The 15,829-nt window shown below is 36.9% G+C and overlaps 1 protein-coding gene and 1 long non-coding RNA gene across 2 annotated transcripts; both read left to right on the top strand.

Annotated features, from left to right (window-relative positions):
- The first annotated feature begins 2,083 nt into the window (after positions 1–2,083).
- On the top strand, positions 2,084–10,554 carry LOC118479413. Its single transcript, XM_035982108.1, has 5 exons — positions 2,084–2,559; positions 7,077–7,142; positions 8,306–9,435; positions 9,685–10,139; positions 10,483–10,554. The coding sequence occupies exons 3-5, from the start codon at positions 8,313–8,315 to the stop codon at positions 10,552–10,554; spliced, it is 1,650 nt and encodes a 549-aa protein (XP_035838001.1). The 5' UTR covers positions 2,084–2,559; positions 7,077–7,142; positions 8,306–8,312.
- A 2,511-nt stretch (positions 10,555–13,065) lies between these two features.
- LOC110921596 lies at positions 13,066–14,531 on the top strand. Its single transcript, XR_002582488.2, has 3 exons — positions 13,066–13,184; positions 13,665–13,730; positions 14,364–14,531. It is a non-coding gene; the product is annotated as an uncharacterized LOC110921596 (long non-coding RNA).
- The last annotated feature ends 1,298 nt before the right edge of the window (positions 14,532–15,829 follow it).

The raw sequence follows: 15,829 nt of genomic DNA, 5'->3' as shown, positions 1-15,829 counted from the left end.
AGACACATCCTCCGGCTCACCATCGTCACCGAGGTTAAAATAGACTTGATGTTCAAAGCTCTGTTCACAACCGTAACTCTGCTTTGGATAACACTCCTGCTGTACAAAGCTTTGCTCGCCACCGTAACCGAAATTCGAATAACCTTGTTGACAACCGTAACTGTCGTTTGGATAACGCTCCTGCTGTACAAAGCTATACTCGCCACCGTAACCGAAATTCGAATAACCTTGTTGTGCGTAAGGGTCCTCCACAGGGGTATTCAAATCCAGCTGCACCGTGTTATCACGATAACGAATGCCAGATACAACCTCTGTCTCCCTCAAGTTGGACGACACCGGTTTCTCAAACGAGTCAGAAATAGCGGTCCCCTCGTAAGAATCAGGAACAACTGACTCGTCAGAATATTCACCGAAAAGATAGTTACTGAACCACGACATCGTTTTTTCAAAAAATTTAACTAATAGAGCAAAGAAGATCGACAGAAAACAATTCGAGTGATGAATCTGTTGTCTGGCCAGTGATTTAAAGCCAGAATTTGGGATCGAAGCGCCGCGCTATGGTCAAAGCGCGGCGCTTAGGGTTCACGGGGCGACTGAAACCTCGTCACCTTTATGTCTGTCAGTCTGTCACTCAGTCAGTCATTCGAAACCTCGTATCACCTTTTGTCGCCCTAAGCGCCGCGCTATGGCCAAAGCGGAGCGCTTAGGGGTGTGAAAATTATTTTGGCTGTGTGTGATTAGCATGATCCATATTATTTCCCAGCTTTACTTCCCCTCATGTTTAAACCATTCATTTTTTTTATTGGTCATGAGGTGAGGTGATACACACTTGGACCCATATCATCGTAATTTGATAAGAAAAAAAAAATCAAAAACGATTGCAAAACTATAAATTTGAACTGAGGGAAATCGTAATTTGACTGAGCGGGGAAAAACAAAACTAATAGCAAAACAGTAAATTTAAACAGAAAAAAATAGTAATTTGGTTGGACCAAAGAGGAAGTGCGAGGCACACTATTCCCCTTCATGTAATTTGTAGAGTATAATACCTCCTCATTGGTCGATTCTTTTTTTATTTAAATTTTAAACCTTCAGCTTCAGTAATACACGAGTTTACCCCTCTATTTTTTATTTAAATTTCTTCATATTGGTTAAATTTGTTTATATGCGTGTTTAGTCCATCTGCTTCAACTTTGGTATTCTACGTATTTAGTCCCTCTATTTTTATTCTTTTTTATTTTATTTTAAATCGTCAACTTCATGTGTTTTGTGTATGCAATGGGAATGTAAATTCTAGCAGTTTATACAAAATTTGGTGATGATTACAATTTACAAGTGTTGATTTCATCGATCACACTTACAACACTTATAACCCTTCAATTTTCTAGAAAAATGTAATCAACTTTATATGGTTACTTTTTTATACATTAACCCTTAGCGTGTTCTGAATCATACTAAAATGGCAATCCCCTTTTTTCGTTAGTTTTTTATTTAACTCTTTACACCCTTTTTTAACATAATACTCACATCTCCACTACACTCATTTTAGAAAAATGCCCAATAATGCCCCTTGCTGACTAGACTGCCACATGACGAAAAATGACCAAGGGTGGAGGTTAAAATCTAAAACATAAAAACCACTAGTAACAAAAAAAAAAAGTGATATAGATGATTGGTTATCTCATTTTAGAGTGCGTTCACCGACGGCATCTACATTTTTATTTTGACTGTCGTGTCCATGACCAAAAAGTCACCATCAGGTAAGAAATTTCTATAGCGACACTGCTTATTGATATAAAGGTAAAAATGATCTAACTTATTTCCTAACTTTAAATAGGAAACTACAAATTAGAGGAAAATGCAATTTGCGTCCCTGTGGTATGTCTCAAACATCAACTTGAGCCCTTAAATTAAATTTTTGGTTTTTTGAGCCCCTGACTTTATAAATTCATAACAGTATGAGTCCTTCTGTCAAGGTTCCGTCTGTTTGACTGTTTGACTATTGTTAAATGTCCAATATACCCTTAATGACCTTATTTAAAAATCATAAAAAATCATATTATGATGTCACCTATAAACCCACAAAACAATCTTATCCTCGTCTCCATCCAAAACTCAGATATCTCCATTCTCACTTCTCACAACTCCCACATTTCCACCACCACCGTCCTCCGCCACCACCACCGCCACCAATGGTGGAATGACCACCAACTACCACCACTTCCCCACCATGAAACTAACCGAAATCCCATTCCGCAACACAAAATTCACATTCCCATTCCACTCGAACACCCACTTACTCTTCTTCTCATCATCTTCTTCTATCCTAAAACCCTCTTTTATCAAACCCTTTTCTTCAATTCACTCAACAATTGATAATAATTTCACCACCAATACAACCACCACTAATAACCCTTCTTCTTCATCTGCCCCTTGGCTCAACAATTGGTCCACCCCATCACCCCAAAACCCTAATATTAAACCTGAATTGGGCAAAAGGTCTAAACTTTCTTCTTCTTTTGAACCTCCTGCTGCTAGTGATGGTGCTGGTCCAACCAGGTTATTATCTTTTTTTTATTTTTGATTTTTTTTCAAGATTTTGTGTTGTTATTGTACCTGCATATTAGTTAGAGTTTATTGTTATATCAGTTCAATAGTTGCATTGTGGATTTAGAAGTGGAAATGTGAATGGTATAATCATAAAGGGTGTTTGGTTTAAATATGTATGTTTTAAGAATAAAGTTGAGACTTTTCAATTTGAGGGTTTTTTTTTCAAACCTACAAAAGGTTGGGTATAAAATCAACAACAATCTAATATATAATTGCTTAGAATCCAGACAACATAGTACTTTCACAATGAAACCATTTAATCTAGATTGACACTTAAAAAATATGATTTTATACCCAACAACAACGACAGATTGTTGCAAAGGTTCAGCCCCCAATGCCATCTTGTAAATCAACAGCAACGACAAGAGCAGTGACTGTAGCGGAATGTGATGATGGCATGTCACCAGACCCAATAAGTTTGTTTTGGTGAAATTAGGGCTAATGTCAGGGGTGAATGTGTTTGGAAGATGTTTTGATATGGATTTTGGATTGTGGGGAGGGGAGATTTGGGTTTTAAGTTTTTTAGGTATTTGTTGGAAGATGAAGATGAAGATGAAGATGAAGATGAAGATGATGAAGATGAAGATTAAGATGAAAATCTGTGTTTTTATTGATAATATATGGCAAAAGACGGTCTTACCCCTGGCTCAAACAGTCAAACTGACGGCAGTGTAACAGAAGGACTCAAAGTGTTATGAATTTATAAAGTCAGGGGCTCAAAAAACCAAAAATTTAATTTAGGGGCTCAGGTTGATGTTTGGGACATACCACAGGGACGCAAATTGCATTTTTCTCTACAAATTATGATAAGTTTAAAAACATACCAACAATAGGGTTGAAACAGAGTTCAGTCAAGTCAGGCTCAACAAGCGATTGTTAGGATAACTTTAAACTTGTGGTGATAGATTGTTGAGCCTTCATGATCGAAGCTTGAGTTTGGTTTGAAGTGGATTTGAAATTCCTCTTCAGCTAAAAAAAAAAACTTGAATATTTACAACACGTACAAATTTAATGGTCGGCGGGAATATGTGTGCTTGGTGGTTGGCCAAAATTGGCGGCCACCCTTTCTTTTTTTTTTTTTTTTTTAATATGATAGTAATAGTAATTTATAGGTCTTACCAAATTACAATTTTATCCCAAGTTTAAAATTATGATTATGCCCCGGTTCAAAATAAAATTTGTCTTTTGCCCCTGCCTAAATTTACGCTTTTCCCCTCAGTTAAAAAAATAAGCTTTTCCCCCAGTTCAAAATAAAATTATGTTTTTTGCCCCAGTTAGAGTCCTGCCAAATTACGATTTGGTTCTCAATTTAAAATTACGAGTTCGCCCCCTATTCAAAATAAAACTTTGGTTAGCGGGAATAGTTGTGTTATGTGGTTAGCCAAAAGTGGCGGCCACTTTGGTTATTTTTTTTTTTTTCATATATTAGTTATTTATAGATCCTTTCAAATTACAATTTTATCCTAAGTTTAAAATTATGATTTTGTCCTCGGTTCAAAATAAAATTTTGGTTTTGCCCCCTGCTTAAATTTACGCTTTTGCCCTCAGTTAAAAAATACGCTTTTGCCCCAAGTTCAAATAAAATTATGGTTTTACCCCCAGCTAGAGTCCTGCCAAATTACGATTTGGTTCCCAGTTTAAAATTACGATTTGGCCCCAGTTCAAAATAAAACTTTAGTTTTGCCCCAAGATAAAAATTACGATTTCGTCCGCAGTTAAAAATTTACGATTTTACCCCCAATTCAAAATAAAAAAATGGTTTTGCCCTCAATTAAAAATATTATTTTACCTCCATTATAAAATTACGATTTGAGCTCAGCTAAAAATTGCAATCTTACCATCGTTTTTTTTGGCCAAAACCATGGTAATGTTTTATTTTACTTCGTTGAGTCAATTTTGTTTTTATTCGTGCCAAACAGATGTCTAGCACCCGCTAATTGGTCCTGACAAATTATTCTTTTGTCCCCAACTCTAAATTACACGCTTGTTATCGTTTTAGTTATTTTTTATCATAACTATGGTACTGTTTTTCTTTAATTGGTTAACCTGATGTATCTTTTTTGATATCGTGTTATAAGTAGCATGTATACCTAACCGACATAAAGGCGTACATGTTATTAAGTTAAGAAATATTCGGTTTAGCGCCCCGCAACGCGGGCGGCGCATAACTCTAGTTTATGTATAAACCTTATATCCAATAATTTAAACTTGTTTCGAAAATATATTTATGTGTGTATATAAATATACTAGGTTAGAACCCCGTGTATTACACGGGATTAAGTCAATAAAATATTAAATTATTAAATAAGCTAAAAATAATAAAAACATTGAAAAGGAAATACTAAAAAAAAGAAATATTCATAAATTAAATATTATAAAGAAAAATAATAAATAGTTAAGAAACTTTCTCATCAACTGACTCGGCGGGGAATTCGTTCTCTTACTCATTGCCAACCAGTTACTCCCCTGCCTTGGCATAAACAGGCTAAAGGGTTGTTTGTTTAGCTCTTAATGGGTTCTTAATAGTTCAGACCTCTTACTGGTTCATAACTTAATGGTTCAGACTGTTTGTTTTGTGAACAGATGTCTGAATGGTTAAGCATTATACATAGTTTAAATGGTTAAGACCACTAATTTGAATTGGTCTGATATTTGCCTCTGAACGTTTAAACATTATACTGACTCTTTATGGTTCAGACCTCTTACTGATTCAGCACTTAACCATTCAGAAGTTGCCAAACAACCCCTAACTTTCCTTAAGACTGCTTCTGGAACATCTCTATCCTTCTATGGATACTTTCGACATTACCTGTTATGAGGCGAGGATTGCCACCAGATGACTTCACTTGAGACATAACTTCTTCCGATAACTAAACTTCAAGTCTTAGCTACCCGAAATAAAATAAAATAGAATAAGGTATAAAATTTTATTTAGTTACTATCAACATTTCTTATTTTAGAATAGTTACCTTAATTTTCGACCTCTAAATATATATGTTAAACTAACCAATATTTTTATGTTACATTAGGTATCCTAAACCTTCCTACAAAATCAACTTTTACCTTAAACATTTTAATTTAGAGTAAACTTCCGTTTTGCTCCCTATGGTTTGGTCACTTTAATGGTTTTGCTCCAAACCTTTAAAAATAGCCATTTTACTCCCTAATGTTTCAGTTTTTTTGCCAGTTTGCTCCCCGCCTCTAACTCCATTCAAATTGTTTGTTTTTCCATTTTGCTCCCCGCAGGGAGCAAACTGGCAACAAAACCAAAACATCAGGGAGTAAAATGGCTATTTTTAAAGGCTTGGGGCAAAACCGTTAAAGTGACCAAACCACAGGGAGCAAAATGGAAGTTTACTCTTTAATTTATAAGTTATAATGATATTTTTTTATTTAAACATTTCCAAAGATAGATTTTACGAAAGTGTTATATTAGATTTATAATGATGATTATATCTTTAAATTACTTTACAATCTGTTGTTTAAAAAAAAACATAAATAAACAGTTTTTTATTACTGATTTCGTTCGTACAATACACAAGATTATAGCCTATTATTTAAGAAAATGGAAAAAAACTAAGAACATATACAGTGTCTTAAATTAAACTGTAACACCCCGAAAATATTAATGTTACATTTTGAACTAAATACTAGTAGTAAGTTAAGATAAAAGGCTAGGAAAGATAACCTAGTTAGTAAAAAAATCTTAACACAATATGACAAAGTTTAATAAAGAAACTCTTGTTTTATAACCCAAGTATAATTGAGGGACCAAATGTGTCAATTCTGAAACTTAAATTACTAGTAGTAAAATAACACACCAAACACACACCTAAGTGTGTGTTTGATCGACCCAAGCCAGGCAACAAGAGGGGATTTCCCTCAAACCCTAAAATTCGCAAAAATCCATCAATTGAAGGTGCAAATCAAGTCCGAATTGAAATCTGAATATAGGGTTGTGATCATCTTGACTAAGAGATTGTAAGGTATGCAAAATTTCATGATTTGGTTCTACCTTAGATTTTGGATAAAATCATGAGATTGAAATCTGGTCATGCATGATGTTTGTTTTAATTGAAATAGTGTATAAGGATGAACCCTAGTAGATTTCTTGTTGAAATTTGATTTAATTCTTGTAAAATTCATGATCACCATTAGAGGTGATATGTGGGTTTTGTAGAAAGGTATGAAACATTAGGATTTTGATGTTTCTTAGAGTAATTCAAGTTGTATGAACAAGATTCAGAAATTATTGATGTAAAAATTTAGCAAAATTGCTTAATTTGATGTTTGTCATGGCTAAATCATGAATGTTAAACTTAGTTACAAATTGTAAGAAATTATGCACACAAGATGCTTGATAAAATGCCTAAAAGACATTGATCGACACAAGTGTGGTGTTGGTAAAGTAACAAGCTTAATCATGAGCCGAATGGTTCTAATGACAATTGGCTTGTATGTTTTAGGCAACACGAGTGAGGCGTCGGGAAGTCAAGCCGGTGCGGACGCTCGCCAAAAGGGAAAGCTCTAAGGTATGTAGTTGACGCTACTATAATGATGATGATGATTTGGATTTCTTACTTATGGGTGATAGATTGAACAATTTGGAATCGTGTTGGTTGGTTGTCTAAAATGATGGACTTCATGATGACAACCCAGATGAGTAGATAAATGATGGGTACAAACCGGGTAACGGAAGTACCCCATCCGTAGACCATAAGCCCGGTTGTGGGAAATGGGAAAAATATTAGAATCACGCAAACCGGTAATGGGAGCGTGTGTGTTGAACCAAGGGATCCAAAATGGGTCGTACTTGTTGCGAGGAAATACCCCGTGCTGCACTTTGATGGCTAAGAAGTGCAGGAAATGATTTAAACGGGTCAAAACAGCAAAAAGGAAGGAATTGCAGAGTCTACCGTAAATTACGGTATTACCGTAATTTACGGTGGAGGGCAATTTGTTACGGTAGTTTTCTCCTGGTTTACGGTGAAAACATAAATGCCTAGTGCTCACCGTAAATTACGGTGACCACCGTAATTTACGGTGGAGCCCTGCCAAGAATGTCAAGTTTTGTATAATTTCATACTTTGAATCCGATTTTAAATGTACACTTAATTATATGGAATTTGAGGGATTCTAACCTTGATATTTTGTTAAATTTCCAGATTTCAAGTAAGTTAATCAAGCGGATGGTGATCAACTCAAGACCATGAACCGAACACATTCAAGAAGATGATCTTCACTTTTGTTTTAGGAGTTCATTTTGTGAAAACTTTTGTATTGAAAGAATGACTTATGTGTCCCTTAAGTTTAGTGGTTGTTTTCAGACACTTATGTACTAAGTATTTTAAACGACTTTGATCTTTCTTATCTAGTCGGTAAATATGACGTATTTTAAGTAGAGTGTTACAAGTTGGTATTCAGAGCTAAGGTTAAAAAGGATTGTGTTCGGTTCAAAGCTTGATCAACATCCGGTAAGAATTCATTAAAGCAAATTAGATTTATAAAGATTAAAAAGGGTAATGAATTGTTGTGTACGGGAGGAGTATAGTGATATACTCGAACCCGGGAAGTACACTTAGTATAAATGATAAGGCAAAGTTATATACTTGGCCGAATAATGAGTACGAAGTCTCATGTAAAGGCATGAGAGCGATTGAACAAGATTATTTATTGAATCATTTTAACATTTCAGTAAGAAGATGTCGGGAGGTGCTAGTGACAATGTTCTATCCCTCACTACCGACGAGTTGAAAGAGAAGATTGCCGAGGAAGTTGGTAGGGCCATCGAAGTTAGTCTACCAAGATTTGTGGAAAGAATGCAAAACACCTTACTTTCGACTATGGAAGAAAGAATTGGTGAACTAAGAGAAGACCTTACCAGTGATAGGGGCAAGGCTAAGGAAAAGAAAGGTTGTTCTTACAACAAGTTTATGGCGTGCAAGCCCCCGGTTTTCAATGGAGAGGTAGATCCAATTGCTTGTCAAAGGTGGATAAGCGATATTGAAGGTGTTTTCGAACGTACGCATTGTGATGAAAGTGACTTCGTGGCGTATGGAACTGGCCAACTTAGAGGCCAAGCCAAGGATTGGTGGGACAACCTCAGAAACGAAAGGGGTGTTGAAACAATAAGGGCGATGACTTGGGAAGCTTTCAAAGTACCATTCCTCAAACATCACAGCCCCAAGGCGGTGATAAATAAGATAAAGGAAGAATTCATGCAATTGAGGCAAAAGGGTGAAACCGTTGATAAGATTACGGGAATGTTCATGGATAAGCTCAAGTTTTGTGATGACCTGGTCAAAACTGAAGAACAGAAAATTTATTATTATCACACCATGCTTAGGGCTGAATATAGGGAGTTCATGACTCCCTCACATTATGAAAGCCTTACCGATATAATCAATGCGGCGCGGGAACGCGAGATTGAACTGAAAAGGCAAGTTGAAAGAGGCGAAAGGAGGGCCTTGGATGAAAACCCGAGTCCCACAAAGAAGCTGAAGGTAGCTGAATCTTCGAAGAAAGGAAGTGCAAAAGGAGGATCTCCGAGTTGCAAAACATGTGGACGCACTCATAAAGGTGAATGCTATTTCAAGAACAAACCTTGCGTGGCATGTGGCAAGATAGGGCATGGGGTTGCAAATTGCCCCCACAAAGTAACGGTGTGCTATAAATGTTACCAACCGGGTCATAAAAAGTCAGAATGTCCGGAATTGGTGGGAAAGAAAGAGAGTACCGACTCTAGGGATGAGACCCCAAAAGCTAAGGCAAGGTCGTTCCAAATCACTGCTGCTGAAGCAAAAATGGAACCTGACGTGGTTACAGGTATATTTACTATAAATTCGATCCTTGCACGTGTTTTATTTGATACAGGTGCGAATAAGTCTTTTGTTTCACATAGATTTATTCAAAACCCCATGTTTACATTAACAAAATTACCTATGCCAATGGAAGTAGAAGTAGGTAATAACAAAAGTTTTCTTGTTTGTGATGTATGTCGGGAATGCAAATTGAATATCGATGGCGAGGAATACTCCATTGATTTAATACCCATGTCCATGGGTGAATTTCAAGTGGTCGTTGGAATGGATTGGCTATCCCGCTACAATGCTAAGGTGATATGCTTACGTAAGGAGATACACCTAACGTCTCCGAGCGGAAGGCGTGTCATCATCTATGGGGAGAAGGCTTGTAATCCCATGATATGCTCGATGATAGAAGCCCGCAAGTTTATACTACACGGGTGTAAGGCATATCTAACCTATATACGTGCCGTCGAAAAAGAAACGCCAAGAATTGAAGACGTACCTGTGGTGCGTGAATTTAAAGATGTCTTTCCCGAAGATCTTCCGGGAATGCCACCCGAGCGCGAAATAGAGTTCGGGATTGAACTGACCCCGGGTGCTAAACCGGTTGCTAAGGCACCGTATAGATTGGCACCTTCAGAACTGCAGGAGTTAATGTCTCAGTTGCAAGATTTACTAGAGAAGGGATTCATCCGGCCTAGCGTGTCTCCTTGGGGAGCTCCCGTGCTATTTGTAAAGAAGAAGGACGGGAGCATGCGGATGTGTATTGATTACCGGGAGTTAAACAAACTCACGGTAAAGAATCGATACCCACTTCCGAGAATTGACGACTTATTCGATCAATTACAAGGCGCTAGCTGGTTTTCAAAAATCGATTTGAGATCGGGTTACCACCAATTGAGGGTAAAAGAAAATGATGTACCAAAAACGGCATTCCGGACGCGATACGGCCATTTCGAATTTCTCGTGATGTCTTTCGGATTAACGAATGCGCCCGCGGCTTTCATGGACCTCATGAACCGGGTTTGCAAACCGATGCTTGATAGATCGGTGATTGTTTTTATAGACGACATCCTCGTTTATTCAAGAAACGAGGCGGAGCACGCTAACCATTTACGAGAAGTATTGGAGGTATTAAGGCGGGAAAGATTATATGCTAAATTCTCAAAATGCGCCTTCTGGTTACGAGAGGTGCAATTCCTAGGGCACGTCATCAGTGCCGAGGGGATATTGGTGGATCCGTCGAAGGTGGAAGCGGTGTCAAAATGGAGCCCTCCAAAGAATCCATCCGAAATTAGAAGTTTCTTGGGGTTGGCAGGTTACTATCGGAGATTCATTCAGGATTTCTCCAAAATTGCAACGCCATTGACCAAATTAACCCGCAAGAATGAGAAGTTCATTTGGGGAAGCGATCAAGAAAAGGCGTTTCAGACGTTGAAGGAAAAATTAACATGTGCACCGGTGTTGACTTTACTGGATGGTACGGAGGATATGGTAGTGTACTCGGACGCATCGCACCTAGGCCTTGGGTGCGTACTAATGCAAAGGGGAAGGGTGATCGCCTATGCCTCTAGACAACTTAAGCCGCATGAAACAAAGTACCCAACTCATGATCTTGAGTTGGCAGCCGTGGTCTTTGCCTTGAAAATCTGGAGGCATTACTTGTATGGTGTGAAAAGTACTATTTTCACTGACCATAAGAGTTTGAAGTACTTTTTCGATCAAAAAGAGCTAAATATGAGGCAGAGACGCTGGTTAGAAGTGGTGAAAGACTACGACTGCGAGATCCACTACCACCCCGGAAAGGCTAATGTGGTGGCGAATGCCCTTAGCCGAAAGGACGAATATGCTCCAATACGAGTACGATCTATGCAGTTGGTAGTAACTTCAGGTTTGCTCGAGCGAATCCGAGAAGCCCAAACCGAAGCGTTAAAGAAAGAAAATTGGAAGAAAGAACGCATAAAAGGGATGGTAAAAGACCTTACGGAAGGAAGTAATGGGATGAAATGCCGGAATGATCGGATTTGGGTCCCAAACACATGTGGTGTTAAGAGTCTTCTGCTTGACGAGGCACATAAGTCTCGCTATTCGATCCATCCCGGGGCAACTAAGATGTATAGGGATTTGAAGCAAAACTATTGGTGGCCGGGGATGAAAAGAGATGTGGCTAAATACGTGGAGAAGTGTTTGACTTGTTTACAAGTCAAAGCGGAGCACCAAAAACCCTACGGCAAGTTGCAACCATTAGATATTCCGGTTTGGAAGTGGGAACAAATTACAATGGACCTGCTAACCAAGCTGCCCAGAACTAGCCGTGGTTTCGATGCCATTTGGGTAGTTGTGGATAGACTAACCAAAAGTGCCCATTTCATCCCTATCCGAGAAACTTATACGTCAGAGAAGATGTCAGAAGTGTACACTAATGAGATAATAGCACGCCACGGAGTGCCGGTATCCATCGTGTCTGATAGGGATACCCGGTTCACTTCAAATTTTTGGTACGATTTCCAAAAACAAATGGGAACTAAATTGTTTATTAGCACCGCGTACCATCCTCAAACAGATGGTCAAAGTGAAAGAACAATTCAAACATTGGGGGATATGTTACGGGCGTGCATAATTGATTTCGGGGGTAGTTGGGATATACACCTACCGTTGGTTGAATTCTCATATAATAACAGTTACCACGCAAGCATCGGTATGGCTCCGTATGAAATGCTATACGGGAGGAAGTGTCGAACTCCGGTATGTTGGGGTGAGGTTGGCCCGCGTGAACTTGAACATAAAGATATAATCGGACTCACGAATCAAAAGATCGACATAGTCCGAACTCACCTAAGGGCGGCTCAAAATCGACAGAAGGCGTATGCGGACAAACGGAGAAAACCGATTGAGTTCCAAGTTGGTGATAAGGTTATGTTGAAGGTATCACCGTGGAAAGGAATAATCCGGTTTAGAAAAAGGGGAAAGTTAAGCCCAAGGTTTATCGGGCCCTTCAGAATCATCGAGCGAGTCGGTAGGGTGGCTTACCGTCTCGAATTGCCCCCAGAGTTGAGTTGGATACATAGTACGTTCCATGTATCACATCTCCGGAAATGTCTAGCTGACGAAACCGCGTATATTCGTCATGACGACATCGAAGTAGATAATAGTCTCAACTACGCAGTGAGACCAATTGCAATTCTAGACCGTAAAGTGAAGAGCTTAAGGAACAAGATGGTCCATCAAGTAAAGGTCAAATGGGAACACCGAAAAGGATCGGACACCACTTGGGAGTCTGAAGAGGAAATGAAACGATTGCACCCTACACTTTTCGGTACATATAAGAAACTTCTGTCATATACATAAACAGGTTTCGGGGACGAAACCCTCTTTAAGGGGGGTGGACTTGTAACACCCCGAAAATATTAATGTTACATTTTGAACTAAATACTAGTAGTAAGTTAAGATAAAAGGCTAGGAAAGATAACCTAGTTAGTAAAAAAATCTTAACACAATATGACAAAGTTTAATAAAGAAACTCTTGTTTTATAACCCAAGTATAATTGAGGGACCAAATGTGTCAATTCTGAAACTTAAATTACTAGTAGTAAAATAACACACCAAACACACACCTAAGTGTGTGTTTGATCGACCCAAGCCAGGCAACAAGAGGGGATTTCCCTCAAACCCTAAAATTCACAAAAATCCATCAATTGAAGGTGCAAATCAAGTCCGAATTGAAATCTGAATATAGGGTTGTGATCATCTTGACTAAGAGATTGTAAGGTATGCAAAATTTCATGATTTGGTTCTACCTTAGATTTTGGATAAAATCATGAGATTGAAATCTGGTCATGCATGATGTTTGTTTTAATTGAAATAGTGTATAAGGATGAACCCTAGTAGATTTCTTGTTGAAATTTGATTTAATTCTTGTAAAATTCATGATCACCATTAGAGGTGATATGTGGGTTTTGTAGAAAGGTATGAAACATTAGGATTTTGATGTTTCTTAGAGTAATTCAAGTTGTATGAACAAGATTCAGAAATTATTGATGTAAAAATTTAGCAAAATTGCTTAATTTGATGTTTGCCATGGCTAAATCATGAATGTTAAACTTAGTTACAAATTGTAAGAAATTATGCACACAAGATGCTTGATAAAATGCCTAAAAGACATTGATCGACACAAGTGTGGTGTTGGTAAAGTAACAAGCTTAATCATGAGCCGAATGGTTCTAATGACAATTGGCTTGTATGTTTTAGGCAACACGAGTGAGGCGTCGGGAAGTCAAGCCGGTGCGGACGCTCGCCAAAAGGGAAAGCTCTAAGGTATGTAGTTGACGCTACTATAATGATGATGATGATTTGGATTTCTTACTTATGGGTGATAGATTGAACAATTTGGAATCGTGTTGGTTGGTTGTCTAAAATGATGGACTTCATGATGACAACCCAGATGAGTAGATAAATGATGGGTACAAACCGGGTAACGGAAGTACCCCATCCGTAGACCATAAGCCCGGTTGTGGGAAATGGGAAAAATATTAGAATCACGCAAACCGGTAATGGGAGCGTGTGTGTTGAACCAAGGGATCCAAAATGGGTCGTACTTGTTGCGAGGAAATACCCCGTGCTGCACTTTGATGGCTAAGAAGTGCAGGAAATGATTTAAACGGGTCAAAACAGCAAAAAGGAAGGAATTGCAGAGTCTACCGTAAATTACGGTATTACCGTAATTTACGGTGGAGGGCAATTTGTTACGGTAGTTTTCTCCTGGTTTACGGTGAAAACATAAATGCCCAGTGCTCACCGTAAATTACGGTGACCACCGTAATTTACGGTGGAGCCCTGCCAAGAATGTCAAGTTTTGTATAATTTCATACTTTGAATCCGATTTTAAATGTACACTTAATTATATGGAATTTGAGGGATTCTAACCTTGATATTTTGTTAAATTTCCAGATTTCAAGTAAGTTAATCAAGCGGATGGTGATCAACTCAAGACCATGAACCGAACACATTCAAGAAGATGATCTTCACTTTTGTTTTAGGAGTTCATTTTGTGAAAACTTTTGTATTGAAAGAATGACTTATGTGTCCCTTAAGTTTAGTGGTTGTTTTCAGACACTTATGTACTAAATATTTTAAACGACTTTGATCTTTCTTATCTAGTCGGTAAATATGACGTATTTTAAGTAGAGTGTTACATAAACTAACAAACAATAAATAAAAATCTAAAATTAATTATGTCATGTGTCTTATGAAATCTTTTAATATTAATTAAATTTAATATTTTATAGTCAAAAAAAAAAAACGTTAGAGATTTTGTTGAAAAAAAAGTATATAGGCGACTTTAGTATATTGAATTAAATATTTTATACTCAATGTGAAGGATAAGGTTTACGATTTGAAGTTAAGTTTATGCCAATAATTTAGGGTTAATAAGATTTATATTAATTTAATTGGTATTTAATAATTTAAATTAAATAATAATTATTTACAATTAAGGATGCTCTAGAATAATGACAAGTGTCCTAAAATTGGTTTCTTTTATTATAGAGTATAGATATAGATATTAACGTTAGAAGAATTTTCATTTATGTAATCGGGCTTATGACACATAATAGCACCAAGTAACTTGTTATAATTGTATATTGTTAATGCGTGTCCAAAACTCATTTTAGCGGGCATATATACATATCGTATAAATTTTTTAGACACGCATGTGTACCATGTAAAATAAGATAAGTGCACCATGAAAATGGTATAACCGCATAGTTATATCATACTATATTACACTTTTTTTTTAAATGTCATCTTCTTAAAAATTATAATATTCTTATATTAAATAAATAATATTCTTATATTAAATAAAAAAAATTTCTCGTTTTTATGATGTAAATGAACATTCATTTTCTAATCTTAGAAAACTTCACAAATAAAAAATACTATATATAATCATTATTATTTCTAACTTATATCTCCTAAAACTAAAAAAACAACAATTTAGTTTAATTGTTCGTTTATGTAGATAACATAATTATGAGTAGACAAACGAAACAAAATTAAAACTTATCTGAAAATTACGTACATAACCTATGCCTATGTATCTAGGGAAGGTTATTCTACAAAAGCTCCTTAACGTGCGAAGGTACGAAGTGAATTACGCATGTTCATTTTTAAAATATGCACGTTACAAAATCCAAATCCCGTATACCATCAAACATGAAAATTACGCATGAGTTAAACTCAAATTACGCATGAGTTAGGTTAACCTTAATTACGCATGTTATAATACATAATTACAGACGTTATTTTGCTCACTTCGCACAATCTAAAAAAAAATACAAAACATTAGTAACAAAAAAAAAATGATCTAGATTTGTTTATTAGCAGTAAATTAGTTTCTTGTAATGAGTCTCTACATA

Source organism: Helianthus annuus, chromosome 2 (genome assembly GCF_002127325.2).
Source record: "Helianthus annuus cultivar XRQ/B chromosome 2, HanXRQr2.0-SUNRISE, whole genome shotgun sequence".
Lineage (NCBI taxonomy): Eukaryota > Viridiplantae > Streptophyta > Magnoliopsida > Asterales > Asteraceae > Helianthus > Helianthus annuus.
The sequence above is the reverse complement of the archived record's forward strand: the minus strand, read 5'-3'. Positions and strand labels throughout refer to the sequence as shown.

Coding starts and splice junctions, on each gene's coding strand:
- LOC118479413 (XM_035982108.1), top strand. CDS start 8,313: ATGTCGGGAGGTGCTAGTGACAATGTTCTATCCCTCACTACCGACGAG. Junction 9,436..9,684: donor GGAACCTGACGTGGTTACAG/GTATATTTACTA, acceptor GTGAATTTCAAG/TGGTCGTTGGAATGGATTGG. Junction 10,140..10,482: donor TGTCTCCTTGGGGAGCTCCC/GTGCTATTTGTA, acceptor TTGTTTTTATAG/ACGACATCCTCGTTTATTCA.